The sequence below is a fragment of the Silurus meridionalis genome, chromosome 13 (assembly GCF_014805685.1).
Source record: "Silurus meridionalis isolate SWU-2019-XX chromosome 13, ASM1480568v1, whole genome shotgun sequence".
NCBI lineage: Eukaryota > Metazoa > Chordata > Actinopteri > Siluriformes > Siluridae > Silurus > Silurus meridionalis.
The window spans coordinates 20,736,989-20,759,225 of record NC_060896.1 but is presented as its reverse complement, the minus strand read 5'-3'; the positions used below and the strand labels follow the sequence as shown (position 1 = coordinate 20,759,225).

The 22,237-nt window shown below is 38.8% G+C and overlaps 1 protein-coding gene across 1 annotated transcript in view; it reads left to right on the top strand.

The window, feature by feature from the left end:
• The first annotated feature begins 12,427 nt into the window (after positions 1–12,427).
• si (sucrase-isomaltase (alpha-glucosidase)) overlaps positions 12,428–22,237 on the top strand; it is a 77,379-nt gene continuing 67,569 nt past the window's right edge. Inside the window, exons 1-6 of the mRNA XM_046864475.1 lie at positions 12,428–12,569; positions 16,474–16,591; positions 18,921–19,000; positions 19,164–19,284; positions 20,212–20,321; positions 20,903–21,054. Of these exons, the coding sequence (XP_046720431.1) occupies positions 16,474–16,591; positions 18,921–19,000; positions 19,164–19,284; positions 20,212–20,321; positions 20,903–21,054 (581 nt within the window). The 5' untranslated portion in view covers positions 12,428–12,569. The remainder of the gene's footprint in view (positions 12,570–16,473; positions 16,592–18,920; positions 19,001–19,163; positions 19,285–20,211; positions 20,322–20,902; positions 21,055–22,237) is intronic.

Here is a 22,237-nt window from a genome sequence, read left to right as displayed (position 1 = left end):
GCTTATTTACTAAATTAAATAGTAAATAGTATAAATAGTATTCTTGCGAAAAAAAAAGGTTTTTAGGATTGATTTAGAATTTAGATCACATTTTAGCAGTGAATAAACAAAAAAAGAAGAAAGCAAACCTGAAAAATGCAAAAGGTTGTGTCTGTGTGTATAGGTGTATACACACATTTGTGGTATATTTTATTTACTAATGACATGACACCATCCATAGTAATGTTTCTGTATATGTACACTGTACATCCTTTGTGGAAATGGTCAGTTTTTGCAGTTTATGGATTTTAAATGGTGTTTGTGTGTGCCACTTTGTGAAACTTGCTGCCAGCAAAATCTCAGTTCTGAACCCAAGCCTATGTATTTGAGCGTTTATGTGAGTTAAATTTTATTGTGACAAAAGAAAAAAAAAACTTACAAATCTACAGACAGCATACTTTCTTGTGGGTATTTGTTTCTGTTGTGTGCAGTCCCTGGACAAATTATTATACACTACATGCTGTGACAAAAACAACATCAGAGCCGAAAAGCATGACATTACAAAGAACACAAATAGCACTGGCAACAAAGTAGAAGGATACTAACTCGAGTGCAGAGTCTACCTTTTAAATCTTGAAAACAGTGTTACACTTAAATCAGATGTATATTTTGATTTTGCTCAGTATTAGACATTAATGGTAACGCTTAATCTAATTTTGATCAGCAGTATGATCAAACATAGTCATATAGCATAACACACCCTTTTCTTCTCTGACCTCTGTTTAATGCTTTATACATAAATGTAGCTAAAGTAAGCAGTTATCTGAATGCTAAGCTGTGCTATGGTTAGCAATCTGAAAGTTTCTTATTTATTGTAGCTTACACTAATACGTCTTAAATTGTAGTTTTTTTGGAATAAGCTGCAATTGTTATATAGACTTTTTATTGTGTAATCATCAGCAGCAATTAAGTTCTCTAGCAAGTTCACTAATTTAAGGCACATTAATATTACTGTGTAGTAAAACCTAGTGGCTAAAACCGTGGCTTAGGTGCTCTATGTGGTGCACTAAAATACTTGAAGTGCATCTGGAGGGTAATCTAACACAGTCATACAATAATGCAATAACAGATGACTGCAGTAAAGTGCAAGTGTTAGTTAATAGGTTTAGGCTGGCAGTTAACGTTTAGGAGAGTAGTTAAGCATTGGTACAGCTGAAGCTGAAAAAGCAGTTCATGAATGATTTTTTTTGCAGTGCAAAACAGCACTCTTCTTTAGCTTCTGTAACTGGTGGATGTAAAAACACGATGATCCCTATCTTGGACAATTATAATTGTGAACAAAACACTGCCCACAATACTATATAAAGTATCACTTTGTTGCATGTCGGAGAGACTGTTAAGGTTGTTTATATATGGAGTCTCCGTACTGTCATATATTGCTATTCATCCAAAAGCAAGAATATCCAAAGTCCTGTTTTAGTGACAAATACGGCATGCAAAAAAGTCTGCGATTTCTCTATTAGAATGAATGAACTAATGGAATTTTTCCTTTCGCCTACTGGATGCATCTGTGTTAACATAGTTGTCTAAAACACCCAAAACTACACCTGCAAATGAATTAATGCACATGGTAGAGTACATGTAAATGTTCAGTGGTTAATTGCAAAAGTAGGATGCAAATTATGATGTAATATTATATAAAAAGTCACACGAGGAGCATGCATAACAGTAAAATTCCAACCAAGTTCAGGCTTTTACCCCATTCTCTAATTAAAGCTTATTCCTGAGTTCCCGAGTTCCTTAGTGCTTAAATTGGAGAGTGATTGCATTTCTGTTTGGCATGATTTTAATGGACTAATGAGAGTAAATTAAAAGTTCACTTCTCTATAAAAATCAACATGTAATAGCTTTGGCCTAAAAGTTCTACTGACATTAAGAAAAAACAGTTAAGGTTTTGCTTTTCAGTGGATTTTTTGGTGGTGTGAATGCTTTTACTTTTATTTTAAATGGAATTGCAAAAGCAAAATGCATGGCAGAGGTGTAAATTGTTTTGAAGCATCAATCGATCTGAATCCAGAAAGTAACTGTAATGCATTTAAGTTGTTTTTAATACTATATACAGCCAGAAAAGATTAAAAACAGCAGCAAAATATATGGTATGAGACTCTTTGCTTGGACAGCTCATGCAATATGTTCTGTTTTTCAACAAGGAAATGTTATACCTTAGTATTCTCTCAGTCACAATACATTTATCTTTAGTTTATCTGTATTTGTTTGACATTGTTTTCAAGCTTGGACCTGTGCTTGGCTTTGACCAAGCCCGCAACTAAACACCACTTTTTCACATGAATTACTGCCCACAGTACAGTAACTCTAATCCAACACAAGTGTTCTTTTTTCACTTCTCCCCAATCAGTTGCACTTCATTAATAATTTACATACTTTAATTAATAATTTACCTCATATCACTATACATGAGATTTATTCACAGGCACAAGACATTGTGGTCTCTAGTTTTATTTCACCTCTAGGAATTGTTCTAATCTTATCTTTATGATCACATTCTTGACGGTGGTAAAATTATCAGCTTTGTTGCGTGCATGAGAGATAGTCAATGTGCCATGTCTATATATAGAGTCCCTTTACAGTCATACAGTATATTGCATGTTGATCCAAAAGCAAGATTATCCAAAGTCCGGTTTCATAGACAAATGTGGCATGGATAAAGGTCCACAGATTATTAATTAGAATTAATGAAACATTGGAATTTTTCTTTTCATTTATTGGCTGCTTCTTTGTTAACATAGTTGGCTAAAATATACACCTGCAAATTAATTAATATGCAAAACATATTTAGTTATGGCTACAGGACAAGGTGTACGTTTAGTGTGCCCATAAAAGATTTTTGCACCATTCTCAAAAGTTTCTGGAGACTGTTGCATAAGAAATTTCTAGAGATCCCAAAAAAGCAGCCCGGGTATTTCGATGCTACCACTATAACTGGCTGATTAGAACAACTTGATAAATGAGCAGGTATTCCTATTAAAGTGGACGGTGAGCATATGTCCCCATACAGTATGTCTGCATATAGAAGACCTTTGCTGGTCCTTAAATACCAGTGAGTCCATTAGTTCCTTGGAGCTTGTGTTTGTGACCTCAAAAAACTCATTAATCCTGTTTCGGAATAACAAAGCCTTTGTTGTTATGCAGCACTGTTGTTTCCAGGAAGAGTTTGAATACAAGACAATTGTGTGGCACACAAATGCACACACACACACACACACACACACACACACACACACACACACATTTTATATATATATATATATATATATATATATATATATATATATATATATATATATATATATATATATATATAAACCATACTTGAAGCTTCTCATCCTCATTAACTTTATACCGAAATTATGCACGATAGGGTCTTTGCACAAATGCTTCTTTTTGTGCTAAATATTTCCTTCTTTATTTAACAAATAAATAGCGCCACATCATATAAAGTTTTTCCAGATGACCAGCACATGCCAGTTTTCTAGGGTGCAGAACTAGAACTATATAGCTTGCAATAAACACCTACTGCTCCCACCATCTTTAAACCAATTCCAAGAACCCGCACAGAGCACTGCAAATTTGGTTCTTTGGTTCATTTCCATGTTCTGATACATCTCTGTGCTCTGAATTAAATGCCTGGGAAAGCTAGAATAAGGACATTTATCACTGTACAAGACACACTGCACTGACACACAGTTTTTGTAGGTTTTTTTTGAAGGGGTTTCTCAATTAATTATTGTTTATTTAAGTGCTGTTAACTAAGATTTAAATGGAAAAAGACACATGGTGTGGACACAAGAACCTGCTCCATTTCAAACTAAGTATAAACAATAATTTTTCATTTCACATTATATCTAAAGATATTATCTAATCTTGTTTTTTAATAATATTGCCCAAATAATATCACCTTCTCTTTCTAATCCATGCTGCTTGCATCTTTTCAATACCTGCATCCAGAACCTGCACAGTATCTCTATACATTTCTTAATTTATTCCTTCTAAAAGTTCAATAGTTGCTAAAATTTTTCAGCACTAGTCAATGAAGGACAGTGTCCCCTGTTTAACCCTGGTTTCTCCCAAGGTTTTTGAGAGAGGTTTTCCCTTGTTTCTGTTGCCTCAAGCATTCTCACCATCTCCTGGATGCCTTCAGGACAACTGCATTAGAAAAGCACTAAAAAAGTAAGCCTTCTAAGTATTACCTCTTTGGCATTCAATTGGTCGCCTTCCCTCAAGACAATGCAATGCAGGTACAATAAAGTTTTAACTGTTACCTTCAATCTGCATTGCTCTCTAAATCAGTGAAAGAACTTTTATATTAGAGGATCCTTTAACCCATGTAGTCATGCAGCATCACACTTGCTGTCTTTTGAAAACTTGAATACACTGCTTACACCTCTTTTGGCTCACAATTCTACATAACAAACCAACCAACATCCCAAAGTTGAAGCTGTTCTGTTTTGAGGAGTAGGCTGAAATTCCTCCAAGCTGTTATGGGGGACTTATCAACAGTTTTCAGAGACTTTAACTTCCATTGATTGCTGCACATGAGATACTGAAGGCAAAGATTTACATACCTCTAAAAAAAAATAATAATAATTTTTCTAAATAAAAAAATAACTGGGAATAATTGTTTAATTTGCTTTGTTTTAGGGTGTGTAAAAATCTGATGGTGTTTTGGATCATATTGATGGATAAATACACAATTTTAAAGGGTTTACAAACTTGAAAGAACCACTGTATCAGGCTAAAATATACCAGACATTTTTAAAGGTATGACATATAACGTCTCTAGGTGACGTATGTAACCCTTGTTCCCTGAGGAAACAAGACGGTGCTTTGCAATGTTTTGGGAACACGACTGGGTTGTCCACTCTCTGAAATAATGTGTAATCAGGTAAACTATGTGTCTATTCTTTTTATATACTTGCATTTATTTGTATTTTTTTCCTTTGCTGCTGTAACAAAGAAATTTCCCCACTGTGGGACGAATAAAGGTATATCTTATCTTATCTTATCTTATCTTATCTTATCTTATCTTATCTTATCTTATCTTATCTTATCTTATCTTATCGTATTGTATCGTATCTTAAATTGGACAAACGCCATTACCGGAGGAGTGACGTCATGAGCAGAAAGCTATAAAACACACATGGAGTGAAACCAGTGCCAGCTTCTGTCAAAGAGATGAAAGCGCTGCAGGGAAGTGTGGCATAGAGACTAAGTGTCTCATTCTCTTAGGGAATGTCTCTAGGTTACGTATGTAATGTCTCTAGGTTACGGACGTAACCCTAGTTCCCCGAGGGAACGAGACGCTGCTTCGAAAAGCTATGGGAACGCCCCTGCGTGACCGCGCTCTGAACCACGTGTGTAATCTGACCAATAGGCGTTTGGAACGTGACGTCATCAGCGGGCAACGTCGCGTAAACAGGAAGCTACAAATGACTGCAAGATGGACCAGATGTTAGCTCCTGCGTAAGAAGGTAAGGGCCGCAGGGATGCAGGGAATGTGGCACGGAGACGCAGCGTCTCGTTCCCTCGGGGAACTAGGGTTACGTCCGTAACCCAGAGACGTTCCCCTTCAGGAACTCGAACTGCGTCGAAACGCTTTGGGAATGGGCCTGAGTGTTCACGCTCTGAAATAATGTGTGTAATCACCGGTTGAACCATGCCAGCCTGGCCAGCACAAGGCTACTAGGAGGAGAAGGACTACATCCTGGCGAACTCTCTCCAGAACTCCTGGGAGCAGTGATACAGGGGGAAAAGCATACAGGCGGAGCCTCAGACATGCCTGTATCCTAGCGTCAAGCCCAAGAGGGGCTGGGTGAGTAAGGGAGTGAGTGTGATGTTTCTTGAGTCGCAAACAGGTTCACTTGTGCTCTGTAAAATATTCGCTATATTTATTTCACCACTTCCAGCTTGAGCCTCCATTACCCAGGCCTCGAAAGGGCGTCTGCTCCTTGATTCAACCACCCAAGTCAGCTGATGTAGATCTAAAATGGGATGCAGCCCCCCGCCCATCCTTCTTGGGAACAATAAAGAACCAGCTTTATAACCAGGGCTCTTTGTCGAACAAAGGGACCCATCAATGGCCTGCTTGATTTGAGAGAGTTTCTACTTTTTGTTCCATGACCAGAGCCTGCTCGGGCCCCACCACAGTGGGACATACCCAGTTGAACCTGGGCGGACGAGACAAAAACTGAATTGTATAGCCTCTCTCTACAGTGTGCAAGACCCACTGAGACACATCCGGCATGCGTTTCCAGATCCAGTTGTGCTCTGTAAAATCTTCTCTATATTTGCTCTACCAATTCTGTGTGGAGCATTCATTACCTGGGCTTCGGCCCTGCCTTAAAAGAATGTCTGTTCCTTGATTCAACTGCCCTGGGATGTTTAGTGCTCTCAATGAGAGCAGCTTCCCTTCTTCCCTTTTATACTGTCACGCTGCTCCCAGGAGTTCTGGAGAGAGTATGCTGGGATGGAGTCTGTTTTCCTCTGGTGGCCCCTCGGTGGCTGGGCAGATCATAGTTTCCGGCTTTGGTAACCCTTTTTGAGCAACCTCCTTGGAAAATTCCAGCCAGGAGGGATTTTCTAAGCCGCTGGTCTCCCTGCCGAGGTAGTAAAGACCATTCTTCAATCCAAAGCTGTACAGAGCTGGCACCTGTTCTCTGTGTGGTGCGAAAGCCACCAGTTGGACCCACTTAACTGCCCAGTTGGTTCCGTGCTGAAGTTCCTGCAGGGACAGTAAGTCACAGGGCTGTCTTCCTCTACCCTGAAAGTTTATATGTTGGCTATTGTGGCTTATCGGGCACTGTTTGCTAAGCAATTGTTGAGCAAGCACCGATTAGTGACACATTTTCTCCATGGCACCCGAAAGCTGAGACCTTGGGTGGGACCTAGAGTGACTTTGTGGGACCTGTCCGCCATTTTGGAGGCCCTGCCTAAGGTGCCCTTAAAGTTTCTTACAGTCAAGACTGTTTGTCTTCTGGCTATCTCCTCCCTAAAGAGTGTCGGGGACCTTCAGGTCTTTTCCATAGTCCCATCTCTCCTGAAGTTTACTCCAGGCATGGCCAGTGCCTTTCTCTACCCCAAACTGGGGTATGTTCCTAAGGTGCCCTTGGTTCTCCTATGACCTGTCATGCTGCAGGCATTCTATCCTCCTTTTTTTTAGGCCCTTGACCAGGAGAAGCTTAACTGGCTTAATACATTCACAGAACATAACTGTGGAGAAAGTTGGAGCAGCTGTTCATCTGCTACGGTCCCTATAAAAAAAGGGCTCCCTGCAAACAAGCAGACTCTCAGCAGGTGGATTGTGGATGCTATTTCATTCACTTATAAGTTTACCTTTTTGGGTCAGAGCTCACTCCACTCGGAGTGTGGTGGCCTCATTGTCAGGTTCTATAGCCTTGACCTCAGTGCCACTCCTGGCCCCTCTGTCCTTCACCCTTTCTGTGCCTGTCCACACTAGGCAGGAATTGATCTGGCTCGATTGGACTCTTGTTCCCAAAGTGTTTCTGATGTAACTCGAGTTCCTGAAGGGAAACGTATCTAGATTACATATGTAACCATAGATCTCAGAGGGAATAAAATACTGCATATCTATGCCACACTGCCTGAATCCCTGCAGTGCTTCCTTCTCTTTTCAGAAGCTGGTTTGATGCCATGTGCTTTTAAGCCTACTGGTTGAGACGTCACCCTTCCAGTGATGGTGCAATTTCAATTGGACTAATTATACAGGGGATTTAGAGCATAGACAAGGCAGAGGCATTCCCAAAGCGTTTCTGACCCAGCACCTTGCTCCCAGGGGGAACCATGGTTACATACGTAACCTGGAGATGTTTTACCCACAAAAATCATTTTTCATCCTCACTCCTCACCCAGGCACTCCCATGACTAAAACTGCAATGAGCAATTCAATCCTGAGTATTGATTCTTTTAGTTGGCACTGCCTCTCTTTTGCGTGATAGCTGCCTACCCAGCTTTTGGTCTGTGTGGAGCAATCTAAGCCTGAATGAAAGTGCAGACAAAAAAAGCCATTGAAAGAATTGTCAATTGCAGCTTGTGCTGTTCTGTTTCTGCTTGAGAAACAAAGCTCATTGAGATACAACCATATATAACATTTTAGAAATAGGCTTATGTCAGGAGTAAGGCTAAAATTTATTTGCAGTTTCAAAGTAAGCTAAAATAAATAAATAAATAAATAAATAAATAAAGAAATAAAGAAATAATGAAATAATGAAATAATGAAATAATGAAATGAAGTGTGGAGGAAGCTTATGAGGGTAAAAAATAATACTACCCATGAGGTTATTGCATACTGTAACTATTCAGTCATGTTGCAATGATGTCTATAAATTACTTCTGGTACAACCAGCTGCCATTATAGCCACATTAATACAATTATGTAACTGAACCCTCTCACCCTCCTGACTGAGAACTATAATGTCCATTATATTATTATGCATTTTGTGTATATATATATATATATATATATATATATATATATATATATATATATATATATATATATATATATATATATATATATATATATATATATATATTAGCAGTTCATGTATTAAGAAATCATTGGAAAAATCTTAACTGTACAGTAAGTCACAATGCTTGTTTTCCCTAATTATTTTTTACAGCATTTGCAATTTTAAACTAGAGTAGCAGTGACATGATAGAAAAAGATTCTACATTTCATAGAATGTAGAATGCATGCAGAAATACATTTTCCATTATCCTTTTCCTGTTACTTGACACACAGTATATCTCCACAGGCTAAAGTTTAACCCTCAGTTCCCCTTCAGGAGTTCGAGCTGCATCAAAAACACTTTGGAAACGCCTCGCATTGTTCACGCTCTGAATCAAGCGTAAAATCCGGCCAATAGGCAAGTCATGACGTCATTGGCGGGCGACTTCTCATAAACCAGGAAGCTACAAAATGGGTGAGCGTTGGTAGTCATATTAGCTTCGTTTTGTTCAGGTACGCACTTTGTTTGTGAATCTGTGAAGCCATTAGCTTTAAATGCAAGCAGAATTCCGACTGGATTTACCTTCTTGCCCCACTTCATTGGGGGGGGGGGAATAGACGCAGCTGATGTGTTGTTTGCTTAGCTTAGGAGCATGCATAGTCGGCTCTCAAGGGAGTCAACTATTAGCATTTTTAGCCGTGTGGCTATGCGCTCCTGGAGAGCACTCTCGGAGGTGAGCGTTCTCCCTTGTGGCTCAGGTCCTGCTCTCGCCGAGGCAAAGCGGCGCCAAATGTTGCGGGGCTTGCAGGCTGACCTAGCAGAAGGCATGGAGATGGATGAGTCCTTTCCAGCCTCTCCTGCTGTGCCAAGATCCTGTTCCCCAGGAAAAGCACTCGCTTCGGCAATGAGACGATGAGTTTGTTGCAGGCAGATGGATGCGGGATTCAGCTCTGGGGCTGACGATCTAGGAGTTATGTCGGGCTGTGACCTAACCCTCAGGGCCACCAAGGTATGGCGGTCGATCAGAGCTTCTGATGATTCATCATCGAGATGTCGTTCTCGCCCACATGAAGGAATTGGGGTTAAGAATAAACGCAGAGAAGAGTGTGCTTTTTCCATTACAGAGAACCACCTTCTTGGGTGTAGTGTGGGACTCAATTGTGTTGGGGGAAATTGTCTCTTGCCTGGATCAAAGTCATCCTTACTGCAGTCAATAGATGAAAAGCAGGCCAGTCACTTACTGTGAAGCAGTTCCAGAGGCTGCTTGGTCCCATGGCGGCAGGGTCCAGTGTGATCCCACTTGGCTTCCTTCATTTTAGACCCCTCTAGTGGTGGCCCAGAGACAGAGGGTTCTCTCAAAATGGCAATCTGTTCCGTACTATCAAGGTCTCGTGGCAAGCCCTTTGAGCCTTATAAGTATGGAAAGAACCTACTTTCCTATCTTAAGGCCCTGTTTTGGGAACTCCTTGTCGTAACGTAATGCTAACGATGGACGAATCCCTCAAGGGCTGGGAAGCCTTCATGAGTGGACGCTCTGCCCAAGGTCGGTAGTACAGGTCACATCTTTTATGGCACATAAACTGCCTGGAGATGATGGAAGTGTTTTTGGCACTGGAACACTTCCTCTGAGACCTGAAAGGTCACCACATCTTGGTCCGTATGAAGAACACGCCGGTGGTCTCGTACATCAACCACCATGGGGGTCTCTGGTCTCGCCCCCTGTACAGGCTGGTGGGGCAGATCCTTCTATGGTCCCAGGGAAAACAAAAGGAGCAGTTTACATCCCGGGACAGGTAAATTGGAGAGCAGATGCCCTTTTGAGGCAAGGGCCAAGGCCCGGGGAATGGAGGCTCCATCCCCGAGGTGGTGAAGCAGATATGGCAGAGATATTACAGAGCCTGGGTGGATCTGTTTGCGACTTAGGAGACTTCACACCGTTTCCTCTGGTTCTCTCTCTCACCCAGCCCCACTGGGGCTGGACGCCATGGTGCAGACATGGCCTAGGCTACATCTGTACACCTTTCCCTCTATCGCACTGCTCCCAGAAGTTCTGGAGAGAATCTGCCAGGGAGAAGCTTGTCTCCTCCTGGTGGCACCTTGTTAGCCAGGCAGACCCTGATTTACAGACCTACTGTCCCTCCTCGAGGGACCTTCTTGGGAATTGCTCCTAGGAGGGATTTCCTCTCACAGGCATGGGGAACCCTGGTTCACCCCAGTCCAGAGTTATGGAAGCTGTGGCTGTGGCCCCTGAGGGGGTACAGTTCCTAGCAGCCGATCTCTCTACTGAGGTAGTAGAAACCATCCTCCATTCCAGAGCTCCCTTAATGAGGAAGTTGTATGCCCCTAAATGACATGTGTTCATTACATGGTGTGAGCACCACCAGTTGGACCCAGTCAACTGCCCGGTTGGTTCAGTCCTGGAGTGCTTGCAGGAACAGTTTACCACAGGATTGGCTCCGTAAACCCTAAAGGTTTATCTATCGCGGCTTATTGTACTCCGCCAACAGCGCAGTCGATGGGGAAACACCCCTTGTGACACATTTCCTACGCGGCACCCGGAGGCTGAGGCCCGGGATACAACCCAGAGTGCCTGTGTGGGACTTGGCCGTTAAGCTGGCGGCTCTATCTGAGCCCCCCATTTGATCCTTTGGCCGAGGTGGCCCTTAGATATCTGTCGGTTTAGACCGCCTTTCTTCTGCCAATTTTCTCACTTGTAAGGGTCAGAGACCTACAGGCTCTTTCCGTGGCCCTGTCTCTCCTGGAGTTTGCACTTTTCTCTACCCTTAATCGGAGTATGTGCCTTAAGTTATCTTAGGCTATCTTACCACCTGTCATTTTGCAGGCACTTCTCTTTTCCCAGCCCCCAACCAGAAAAAACTAAATTGACTGTGTCATTTTTTGCAAGCATTGGACATATACCGCCACAGGACGAGTATGTGGAGGGAGTCAGAGCAGCTGTTTGTCTGCTATGGCCCTCATAGGAAAGGTTTTCTTGCTAATAAGCAGACATTTAACTGATGGATTGTGGATGCAATTTCTTTGTGTTATGAGTCATCTGGTCTTCCCCTCACACTAGGCAGGGACTGGTCAGTATGGCGTGCTTGGACACTCTCAAAGCATTTTTGATGCAGCTCGAGTTCCTAAAAGGAAACTTCACTAGGTTACGTATGTAACCCTAGTTCCCTGAGGGAACAAGAGCTACGTCAATGGGCCATACTCCCTGCATCCCTGCAGTGCTTACCTTATCCTTTTTCAGAAGCCAATATAGCTACCTGGTTTACGTGATGTTGCCCGTCAATGATGTCACGACTTGCCTATTGGCCGGATTTTACACATGACTCAGAGCGTGAACAATGCCAAGCGTTCCCAAAGAATTTTTGGCGCAGCTCTCGTTCCCTCAGGGAACTAGGGTTACATACGTAACCTAGTGACGAATATAACCAACTCAAGCTTTCATGCAACTGTTTCATATGGGTTATGTAATTAAAAAATATTTATTGTGCTGTGAGAATACATTTTCTCTCTGCTGTATTAATATATTCAAAATAATGAAAGATAATATGCAGCATTATCTGCAGGTTTTTTCTTTAAAGCATTAATATTGTAATTATAGTTACTTGATTTTTGTTTTGGAAACAATCATTTATCCTCTTCTCAATATGGAGTTAAAAATGGTCCAGAAGATCACTTTAGGCTTGACATTGCACGATACTCAGAGAGTTTCAAGTTTGGACACAATGAAAACTTTAATAACAGCTGTTATCATTTGGTAACACTGAGTTATTGCTGCAATAACTCAATAGTCTTGACACTAAATCCCCGAGCCCCCCACCCAAGCCACACAAACACGCACACACACACACACACACACACACACACACACACACACACACACACACACACACTCAGTGAGTAAGGATCATTTCATTGAACTATACTCCACTAAAGGATCTTTATAAATACAGGAGGAACAGCATAAACCACTTACTTCTTGTGTGGATTGCTGTTAGGAGATTACAAGCACAGCAAAGTGGAACAGCAAAGGTAGGACTAAGAATAAATCAAAATCAAATCTTATTTAAAAGTGATCCTGTTTTTTTTTTTTTAGTAAAGTTAATCAGGATTATCAATTAAAATACTATTTTAGTAAATTGTTTGGAATGTAAACATGTGCAAAGTTTTTGTGCAACAAGAATTTCATTTTTTATTTTATTTAAATAAAACCATCTACCTTTTACCGTCTATTTTCATTTGTCACAATAAAGGACAGGGGCTACAAGAATTGACTAAATATTTATAGCAGAATCATCGTGGAAAACTCAATTGCAGTCTACCAGTGACATTAAGAAAATCTGTGGGTAGCCCCAGAAGAAAGACTAATAAAACAAACAATAATAATCAATCGAACAAACAAACATACAGAAAAACCACATAATCCCAACTGTTTTTCTATAAACTCATGAGTCAAATCACAATTTTAAAGATATTGCATGATTTATTTTAGGGCTGAAGCTATTGATTATTTTAGTAATCGAGTATTCTACAGATTATCCCATTGATTAAAGAGTATTCGAATAAGAAGTACTTTTTTTTTTTTTTTTTTACAATAATATCTGTTAAATCTAAACCCATTTAGTGCATTTCATTGCCATATTACATATAAATGCAAATACACATATTAAAATGTATTAAATCATAAAATAAATGTAAAAATAAGGTTAACACATTGTACTGTGTTTACTTTATGTTTTAGTTTGAAATGATCCCAAACTTTGGTAACTTTGTGTTGTGTTCCTCCATTTTTCATTTTGCAACATCTTGTGTATTGTATGAAAGCCCGTTTCTGCCCCCAAAATGTTTTCCTCACAATTGCAACTTTATTTCCGCTAAACATACAACATCTCTGGTGCATCCACTGGTAACCATGTTGTTGGCCTGAAATTTAAAGCTGTTGGTGTATGAAAGAGGACTCCGCTGCTTCATCTATCTTGTTTCCTTCAGAGCTGAGTGTTAGACAGACTTATATTCAGGTATCAGGGGCTCAGTTTGATATCATGCAATAATATTGATTGTAGCCCATTTCATTTTCAATATGTAAAGCTTTCTGGCACTACAGATGGGTAACTGCCCAATTGCCCAAAAAAAAAAAACAACAATGCAGAATTGCAAGAAAAAAAGGCGGAATTTCGAGAAATAAAGTCAAAATTAGGCAATTTTTGTATGTAGCGGAAACAGGCTTCCATATAGTTTACCTGTCCAGAGCGCTCCAGACTTTAGTGGGTGGTGCGTCAGTAATAATGGTCCTTGGGGAAACACAGTGCTCTATGTGTAGATAAATAGACTAAATGAAACAAATAATTTGCCTCAATGCATTAATTGTGTCTAATACACTAATTCATATTAATTATGCCTAATAATTAATTAATAATAATAATAATAATAATAATAATAATAAACCTACACACCTTTTTGTGGGAGCTCCCCTATATAAAAATCAAAGTACACTGATATGCATGCCAAAATACGCTTCTAAACATCCATTTATTCATATTAAAATGGTCCATTCCACATTATTTTACAATATTAATTTGATACTCTATAGACGTTCAATTCAATTAAGTTTAATTTGTATAATGCTTTAAACAATGGATGTTGGCCCAAAACAGCTTTACAAAAATACATAGATTAAAAATATACAATTTGGCATCATACTTTATTTCATACAAGTTTATCCCCAAAGTACAAGCCAGCACTTTGGGGATAAACTTTAACAGTGGTAAGGAAACTCTCTCTCAAAGATAGTATGAGAAAGAACCACCCTCAGCTGCGGTGAGTGGTCTCCAATTGAAGAAAATTTGAGAAGGTGGGGTGTCAGGATAAATCAGCCAAGTCCTGAAAAAGAAACAGACAGGGTTACTGGAAGCTCAAGAGCATGTTTAGCTTGAGAAAGAGTGAAGTCCCTCCCCCTTCCCTCATTTCATGCTAGTAATGTTTGGCCTGTCTGCTCACTGTGTTTGAAAGATGCACTGATGCGGCAAAAGTAGGACTTTTTCAGTTTTCAGCAGCGATATTTTGGCTCACAGTGAAGTGCATAAATGATATTGATTGGACAATGGTTTTGGACAATGTTCTGACTAAATTGGAAATTATGGTGAACCTTACAGTGGGGAAAAAATTGAATACATGTATACTATTTGAATTGTATAAATTGTATTCATCTTAATTTATAGCTGTCCTCATGCAAAGGTCTTATCACATAAGTCATTCTGAGAAATAAACAGTCCAAACTGTGTTGTTTTTTCCCCCCCTAAAATATACCCCCTATCCATTTTATTTACGTGATATAAAATAGCTGAATTGGGACCGATATGGCCACTCTGTCTCTGAAACTGGCTAAAATGTTTCAAGAAAACAAAAGAGTTTAGGCTTTTGTTCTGAAAAATGTGACTCTACTACTGGGAAATGGAACAAAAAAAATTTATAAAGTGTACTGCATGCTGTATTTTCTCTTTGCTAAATTTCTCACTGAAAACATGATACATTCAGGAAGCATTGGTGGAAAGGTGTGGTTTAATAGATAAACTCAGAAAATGCTGTTTATTTTTATAAAACATGCTCCATACACTTAAAGCAGTGTGCATTTATTTCTGGAGCTTTGACTGTATTTTTCCAATAGTTGGTAAGACTTTACAAAGAGAACAAAAGTAATAAAAAAATATATAAATAAATAATAATAAAAAAAACCCAAGATATTTGCATGAAGCATTTGCTCATAATCAGATGGCATAATGTGTGATATTCAGTATGCGTTGTATTGTTATCAGTTTTCTAGTCAGCAAAGATGTTTGCAATGTTGTGGATATCTATCCCCTTTAAGAAAGACCTTAATTGGGAAAGTTTAAGCTTCAACTAGAAAAACACCCCTTACCAGTTCAGCACAAGATATCCAATCACTATGGCTGAACAGAGCGTCCGCTAAATACTAGTGCAACCCAAATAAAATAAAACTAATGTTGGGAAAAAAGTACAATGTATATAAAAGAAAAATGCTATGTTTCAAATCTAATAAACCTATATTTATTCACAATAGAGCATAAAAAACTTATCAAATGTTTAAACTGGGGAAATGTTTGATTTTTGGATAATATAGGATAACTGAAATTGATGGGCACAACACATCTTTAAAAAAGTTTGGATTGGTCCAAGTTTACAACTTTGTAGCATCTGCTCAACTTTTAACAACAGTCTGTATATGTTTGAGATCTGAGGAGGCCAGCTGCTGTAGTTTTTGGAGAGGAATGTTATCCCATCTGTGTCCAATATATGATTTTAGCTGCTTAACAGTCTCAAGTCTTCTTTGTTGTATTTTTCTTTTTCACAATGCATCAACTGTTTTCAGTTTCAGTTGAAAGGTATAAAGCTCTATAGCTATAACATTGATTATAGAGTTTGTAATTTAAAAGGTCAATTTATATAACTTACCACAATTAGACTTTTACAAAAATGTATTTGTATGTGAAGCTGTGCATATTGAATGCACAGCTTCAATGGTCTGAATTTTAAAAGTTGAAAATTTTTTTACAGAATATTTTCAACTTTTGAAATTCAGATCATTGAAGCTGTGCATTCAATATGCACAGCTTCACATACAAATAAATTTTTTGTAAAAGTCTGGCTAATTGTGGTAAGTTATATAAATTGACCTTTTAAATTACAAACGCTATAATCAATGTTATAGCTTCAATGCACATTCAACATGTGCACATGTCCTATTTTTGTTTCTTAAAGGAACACAATATGTCCTGAACAAAGAGCAGTGAAATAATTCTGCTAACAAAAAACATATATATTTTAAAAACAGTAAATAGATAAAATTGTCAAATATTGTAAAAAAAAAGATAAAATATAAAACCAATGACGGCTTTTGTATATATGTGTTTTATATCAGATGGGGAAAAAGAAGTTCTCTGGGTTAGAAATAACCCTGATGGTGATGTTTGTTATGATCGGGATTGTTGCCATAGGACTAATTGCCGTGCTTGCCACAGGACAAAACGAGACAACGGGTGAGTGATGCATGTTAGATTTCATATCTCATGATTAGAAAAATAATAAAGCTGTCATATATAAGCTCTTAACTAAATCGCTCTTTCTCACCCAAATGGTTTGATACTGCAAATTAGATTATAACAAAAAAAACACTATATTAAAATATATTCTCAGATTCATAACACAAAGACATGAATATGGTTGTCTTAGTTCTAATCCACACTAAACATGGATCAGCCAACTGATATTTCCAACAAGCTTTTGCTTTCTTTATTAGTGTTGACCTTTTTCTCATTTGTTTGTTTGCTTGTATCTTTCTTTCTTTTTGCACAAACCAGAGTCATATCACAAATTGCTAAGCACTAAGACATAGAAGAATTTTTTTTTACCACACTCAACCCAATATAAACAGGCTGGCTTTTTAGCAGAAAAATACTGAAAGTCAATATTCTGATAAAGCATGAAGAACACATCAAGCCTTCTCTATCATCAAGGGCAACAAATAAAGTGGGTCAGCCAAGAGCTGTATCATTCTCAGGCAAACAGAAAACAAATGGATTCATAAGGGCATGATAAAATCTCAGCTGAAACCACACAGTCTTGCTTATTTTGACAGTTGTCACTCATAATCATAATTTAAAGACTTGATGCCACTCTGGCTCATTGTCGTCTTAATACGGACAGACAGATATGTACCACAGGAAGACCGCTTGCATGTCCGTGTAATGGACATTCTAGATTGCAGGCTTTAACCTGTTAGCGCTCAACACAGATTTTGGGACTCACAGCTGAAATGCCCTCCCTAACTTCAAATGTTAACAGTTCCTGATAAAAATGTGCTACATACACAATTTAAATATCTTTGGAAAAAAAGACACTTTGAGCTTTACTGTCAACCATCAACGTTGATATTGCTCAAAAAGATATTAAGTTATACATGATGAAGTCCCATAGATATACATTTTCCTGCATTGAAAATTATTTTTATTTCATATACATGATATCAGTCTTGGAGCAATCCAGAAAAGTACTGGGTTGAAAGCCACATGTCTTATGAGTTTATATTTCAAATGTAATGAAGATTTTCATAACAAATGAGATTCCTACAAACATTTATCTGAGACTATGTCTGATACTTTTCTCCCTCCCCCTGTTTGAGAGCCACCTGCTAAACTCAGGTGATCATTCATACTCTATTCATACAGTCTGCATATTTATGAATGGCTGACCATTAAAGGCTTTTGTTATACATGTTTGGGGCTATTGATGTTGATTTGGCATTCATATTGATGACCAGGTAGCCAGACAAGCTATTGTTTTACAGTCATGGCCATTCATATTGATGTGTGGCCATTCCAATCTCAACAACACACACACACACACACACACACACACACACACACACACACACACACCGACGCACATATATACACACAAAAACTTACTTTTCAAGCATTTCTCTTATAAAAACAAACAGGCAATAAAACCATTAAAATCATAAAGGGAGAATTATTGTAACTTACAGATGCAGATCTCCAAGTCTCTGTTGTTACTCCGGCCCAAAAAATATTTTCCACATCGCTGCTTTTTTTTTGCAAATCTCTGCAAAACTTTATAAATAAACAGCTGTTTGTGTTGACCTGAGAGCTGCATCACTTCCTGGTTTGTCACCATGCACGTGCTGCTTCGACCAGTAAGAGTTTATAAAGAGTAATAAAACTTAGAATCACACACGTGGGGAATAAAATCCTCCCATATATCATTAGAACCCTGCACTTAGTCATGGTTACTCTTCTCCCTTTTTATTTAATCTATTGCTAAACAACAACACCTGAGAACAATGGGCTATTTGTTGCGCTCACGCAACAAGGAAGCCTAAGAGGTTGGGAAAATGTTGTGCAATCCTAATAACACTTTATACTAATGGCTGAACTCATGGGCTCTGACTCACAGCTGGCCTTCTGGGTGTAAATCAACTTTTCCAAAGAAACCGATCATGTGAACAGAGCTTCAGAGAACTTGCACAATACTGCAAATAAACATAAACAAGCCTTTGTGTATTATTATTGGGGATAAATTAGTACACTGAACCATACAGTAAATAAAAAAAATATTGGTAATCTGACTACTTGATTCCTTGATTGATTAATTGTCTAACGGATTAGCCAATAAATCCACTATTGTAAAATAATAATAATTATTATTATAATAATACACTTTCCCAGTTATTACAGTTATTAGACTTACCATCTTGCTGAAAAAATAAACACCAATACATGGTTGTATTACTCTTGAAATAATGAAAACAGTGATTGTACAGTATCATCTTTTCATCTCATATTTCAGAAACAACATTTGTAGCACAATGTCCAATTATTTCCCTGTCTGAAAGAGTGGACTGCTTTCCAGATGCAGGTGCATCCCAGGTAAAATATACAAATTTGTTTTTAATCTTGTCTTATTAAGTTATTTATAAACAAAAATACATAAAAATGTATTTAAAGCATACACAGTTCTCTGACACTACTTAGACTGACAACGCTTATTATAATTATGACCTTTAATTGTTTTTGCTCCCCATCCCTACAGCAACGATGTCAAGAGCGTGGCTGCTGCTGGAGTCCTAATGACCAAACGAATGTGCCTTGGTGCTTCTTTTCTAGTAATCATGGCTACACTGTGGTCAGTCAAAGCCAGCCAAATAGCGGAAGTGAGTAGATACTTATTAGGTATTCTAATACCAGTTTGTTGACTACTAGGTCAGTTTAATATGGGTTTTATATAATGTATATCCATTTTTCTATGTATCACTCTAGAAGCACGAAATGACTTACCAAGAATTGTTTTACTTATTTTTGGTAATGAGAACACACAACCACCATGCAGTAATATTTAACAATAACGAAAAGGTTATTTTGGACAAAAAATTACTAACACTAAATGGTCAACATTTGGTGAAGAGCTGAGCATCACATCCATATGTGCTTTTTGAAACGTCCCATTCCACATTCAGTTTTCCTTTGCTATTCATAAACTGGCTCCACTCTCCTGGGAAGGCTTTCCACTTGATTTTAGAGCATGGCTGTTGGGATTTGGCCATTTAGCCTCAAGAGCATTAGTGAAGTCAGGCATTGATTTCAGAGCGAGGAGGCCTAGTGTGTAGTCACTCTTCCGATTTATCCCAAAGGTATTCAGCGAGGTTGAGGTCTGGGCTCTGTGCAGACTTCTCAAGCTCTCCCACTCCAAAAATTGGTAAACCATGTCTTCATAGACTTTGCATTTTTTGCACAGACCCACTGTCACGCTGGAGCAGGTTTGGGCCTCTTAGTTGCAGTCAAAGGAATTCTTAAAGCTACAGCATTATTATGTCCTTACTTTCAGTTTGTAACCTGTGTATGTGTGTAATGGTCATGTGTCAAAGAACAAACTTTTTGGCCATAATGTGAATGAATGGTAAAGTCTTATATATTGAAACAACTTCAATTTGTCTGCTTTAGTTCTTAATAAAACCAGATAAAATTATCCTGGTCCATAACGAGACAACTGAAACCCACACATCCTAGCACTAGCCTATCTGAACCTATTTCTCTATGAAATGTGCGTGTTTGTGATAAAATGGTAGCACTTTATTTATCAGAAATCGAGGCCAGGCTGGAAAGACAGAATGCACCCTCGCTGTTTGGCTCCGACATTCTTCAGCTATCCTTTGTGGCAGAAATGCAGACAGAAAATCGCCTTCGATTTAAGGTATGCATATTGTATTAATACTTGTTATAAAGACTGAAGGTGTGTTTACACACATATAGCCTATATATAAGAGCATTGATGGAGATGCCTTTGCCACCAAGAAGTCTAGTCCTTCTTATTATTTGTTTATTAGTTTTTATAAAAATGTTATGTCTTCTTTAAAACACACTTTGACCATATTTGGATCAATAGCAAAATGTAATGGCAAGAAAAATACAAAAAAACACGCATCATTGTGATATTGCATTACCAAGAATTTTAGATGGCCTGAAATACTGCGGGAAAACAGGCGAATCATTTCTGTGATTCTGATTGTAATTTTGTTTAAAAAAAATTACTTTGCAATAACAAAGAGGTCAAAACACATGTGCTTAGAAGACAGCCGTACTGTTGTACTGTCCTCCAAATTGCTTAGTAGTTTTTTCTATAGTGTGCCCAACTGCTGCCAAAAAGCTGATTAGCTAGGCAGCTTGTACACAAGAGTATATTTAAAGTGGCAGTCTAACAATATTGGGCGTGTTGAATGTTAACTTGTATCCTATAGCCGATAATTGGCCTGTGGCTGCTTTACACCTGTGCAGATCACCGATGCAAATAAACCACGGTTTGAAGTTCCACATGAACACATCCAGTCTCTGACCAGCTCTGTGAACGGACCTTTGAAGTATGAGTTTGAGCTTCTCAAGAATCCTTTTGGTGTGAGAGTCCGCAGAGCATCCAACAAAAATGTCCTGTAAGTCTTTTTTCTTCTTTTCTTCTTCTATAACTCTGTGGGAGAGCGTATAAGTTCGGGAAAAAGGAACGCCATGACAGAACAGGTTAGAAGGCAATAAAGCCGTAATTTCTTTTAACACTGGTGCTCAGTGCCTCAATCACACATCTCTGGCACTGGCACTGGCGCGCTTGCTTGCACGCACGCACGCACACACACACACACATCCTTGCGCTCCTCCTTAAATGCCCCCTCCGATCACTGAAAGAGAGAGAACACTCATTAGACATTATTTGCTTCAGGTGTGGCATTCCTGTGTCTACCTGCTCCCGGCCTCGCCCTCCATTCACAAACCGGCGCTCGGCCACGCCCCCGCTGCCACAAACACTCTTAATTTTCTCCTGTCGATCTCACTTAGACTTATATTGGTGTCCAGAAAGCCATGTTTAATTTTATGTCACTGTTTGCATTCACTAAAACTAAGCACTTTGATGAACATCTTGGACATTCATTTGATCATAGCAAAGTCTTTTTATTTTTTGTATTAATTTAAATTGTAAATGTTATTCAACTTTGTGACCATATGGGCATTTGTTACTGTATGTGGTTTTTCAGTTTATAGAACATTCAGTTTCAGTTCTTTGCTGATCTGGGTTTAGAGTCTACTTTCCCTCACTCACCCTATTTCTCATGTTTGATTTCTGTGCCTGGGCCTTTTTCTATGTTCTGTCATCTACAGTAATTTATAAGTTACACAGTAACAGAACAACTGTTGGCAGCAGTAGATTCCACATTTTAATTGGTCAAACAGAATCTTGTTATTTTGGTTGTCCTCACCTACCGCTGTGTTCATTTGTCCTTCCTTGCTTGTGCATCTGCCATTTTTATCTTGCGCTCTTCTACTGATTCCCCCCCCTTTCCCCTAGTTAATTGTCTTACCACTGGCAGGTCCTGTGTGTTCTTTTGGCTGGCTGTGCAGTTGGTCTTCTGAATCACTTTTAATTTGGCTTATGGGGTTTGGCCTGGTTTGTCGTTTTGTATTTCTGGAGACATTCTTTGATCTGATCTGCTGAATGTCGCCTAAAGACTTTGGTCTTGACTGGGAAGTGACTTTGATGTTGAATGATCTAGCATTGCTTGTGTTGTTTACAGTGCAATATAAAATAGGTAGTTTATTCCTAATACTCTGCTTCCTTAAAAACAA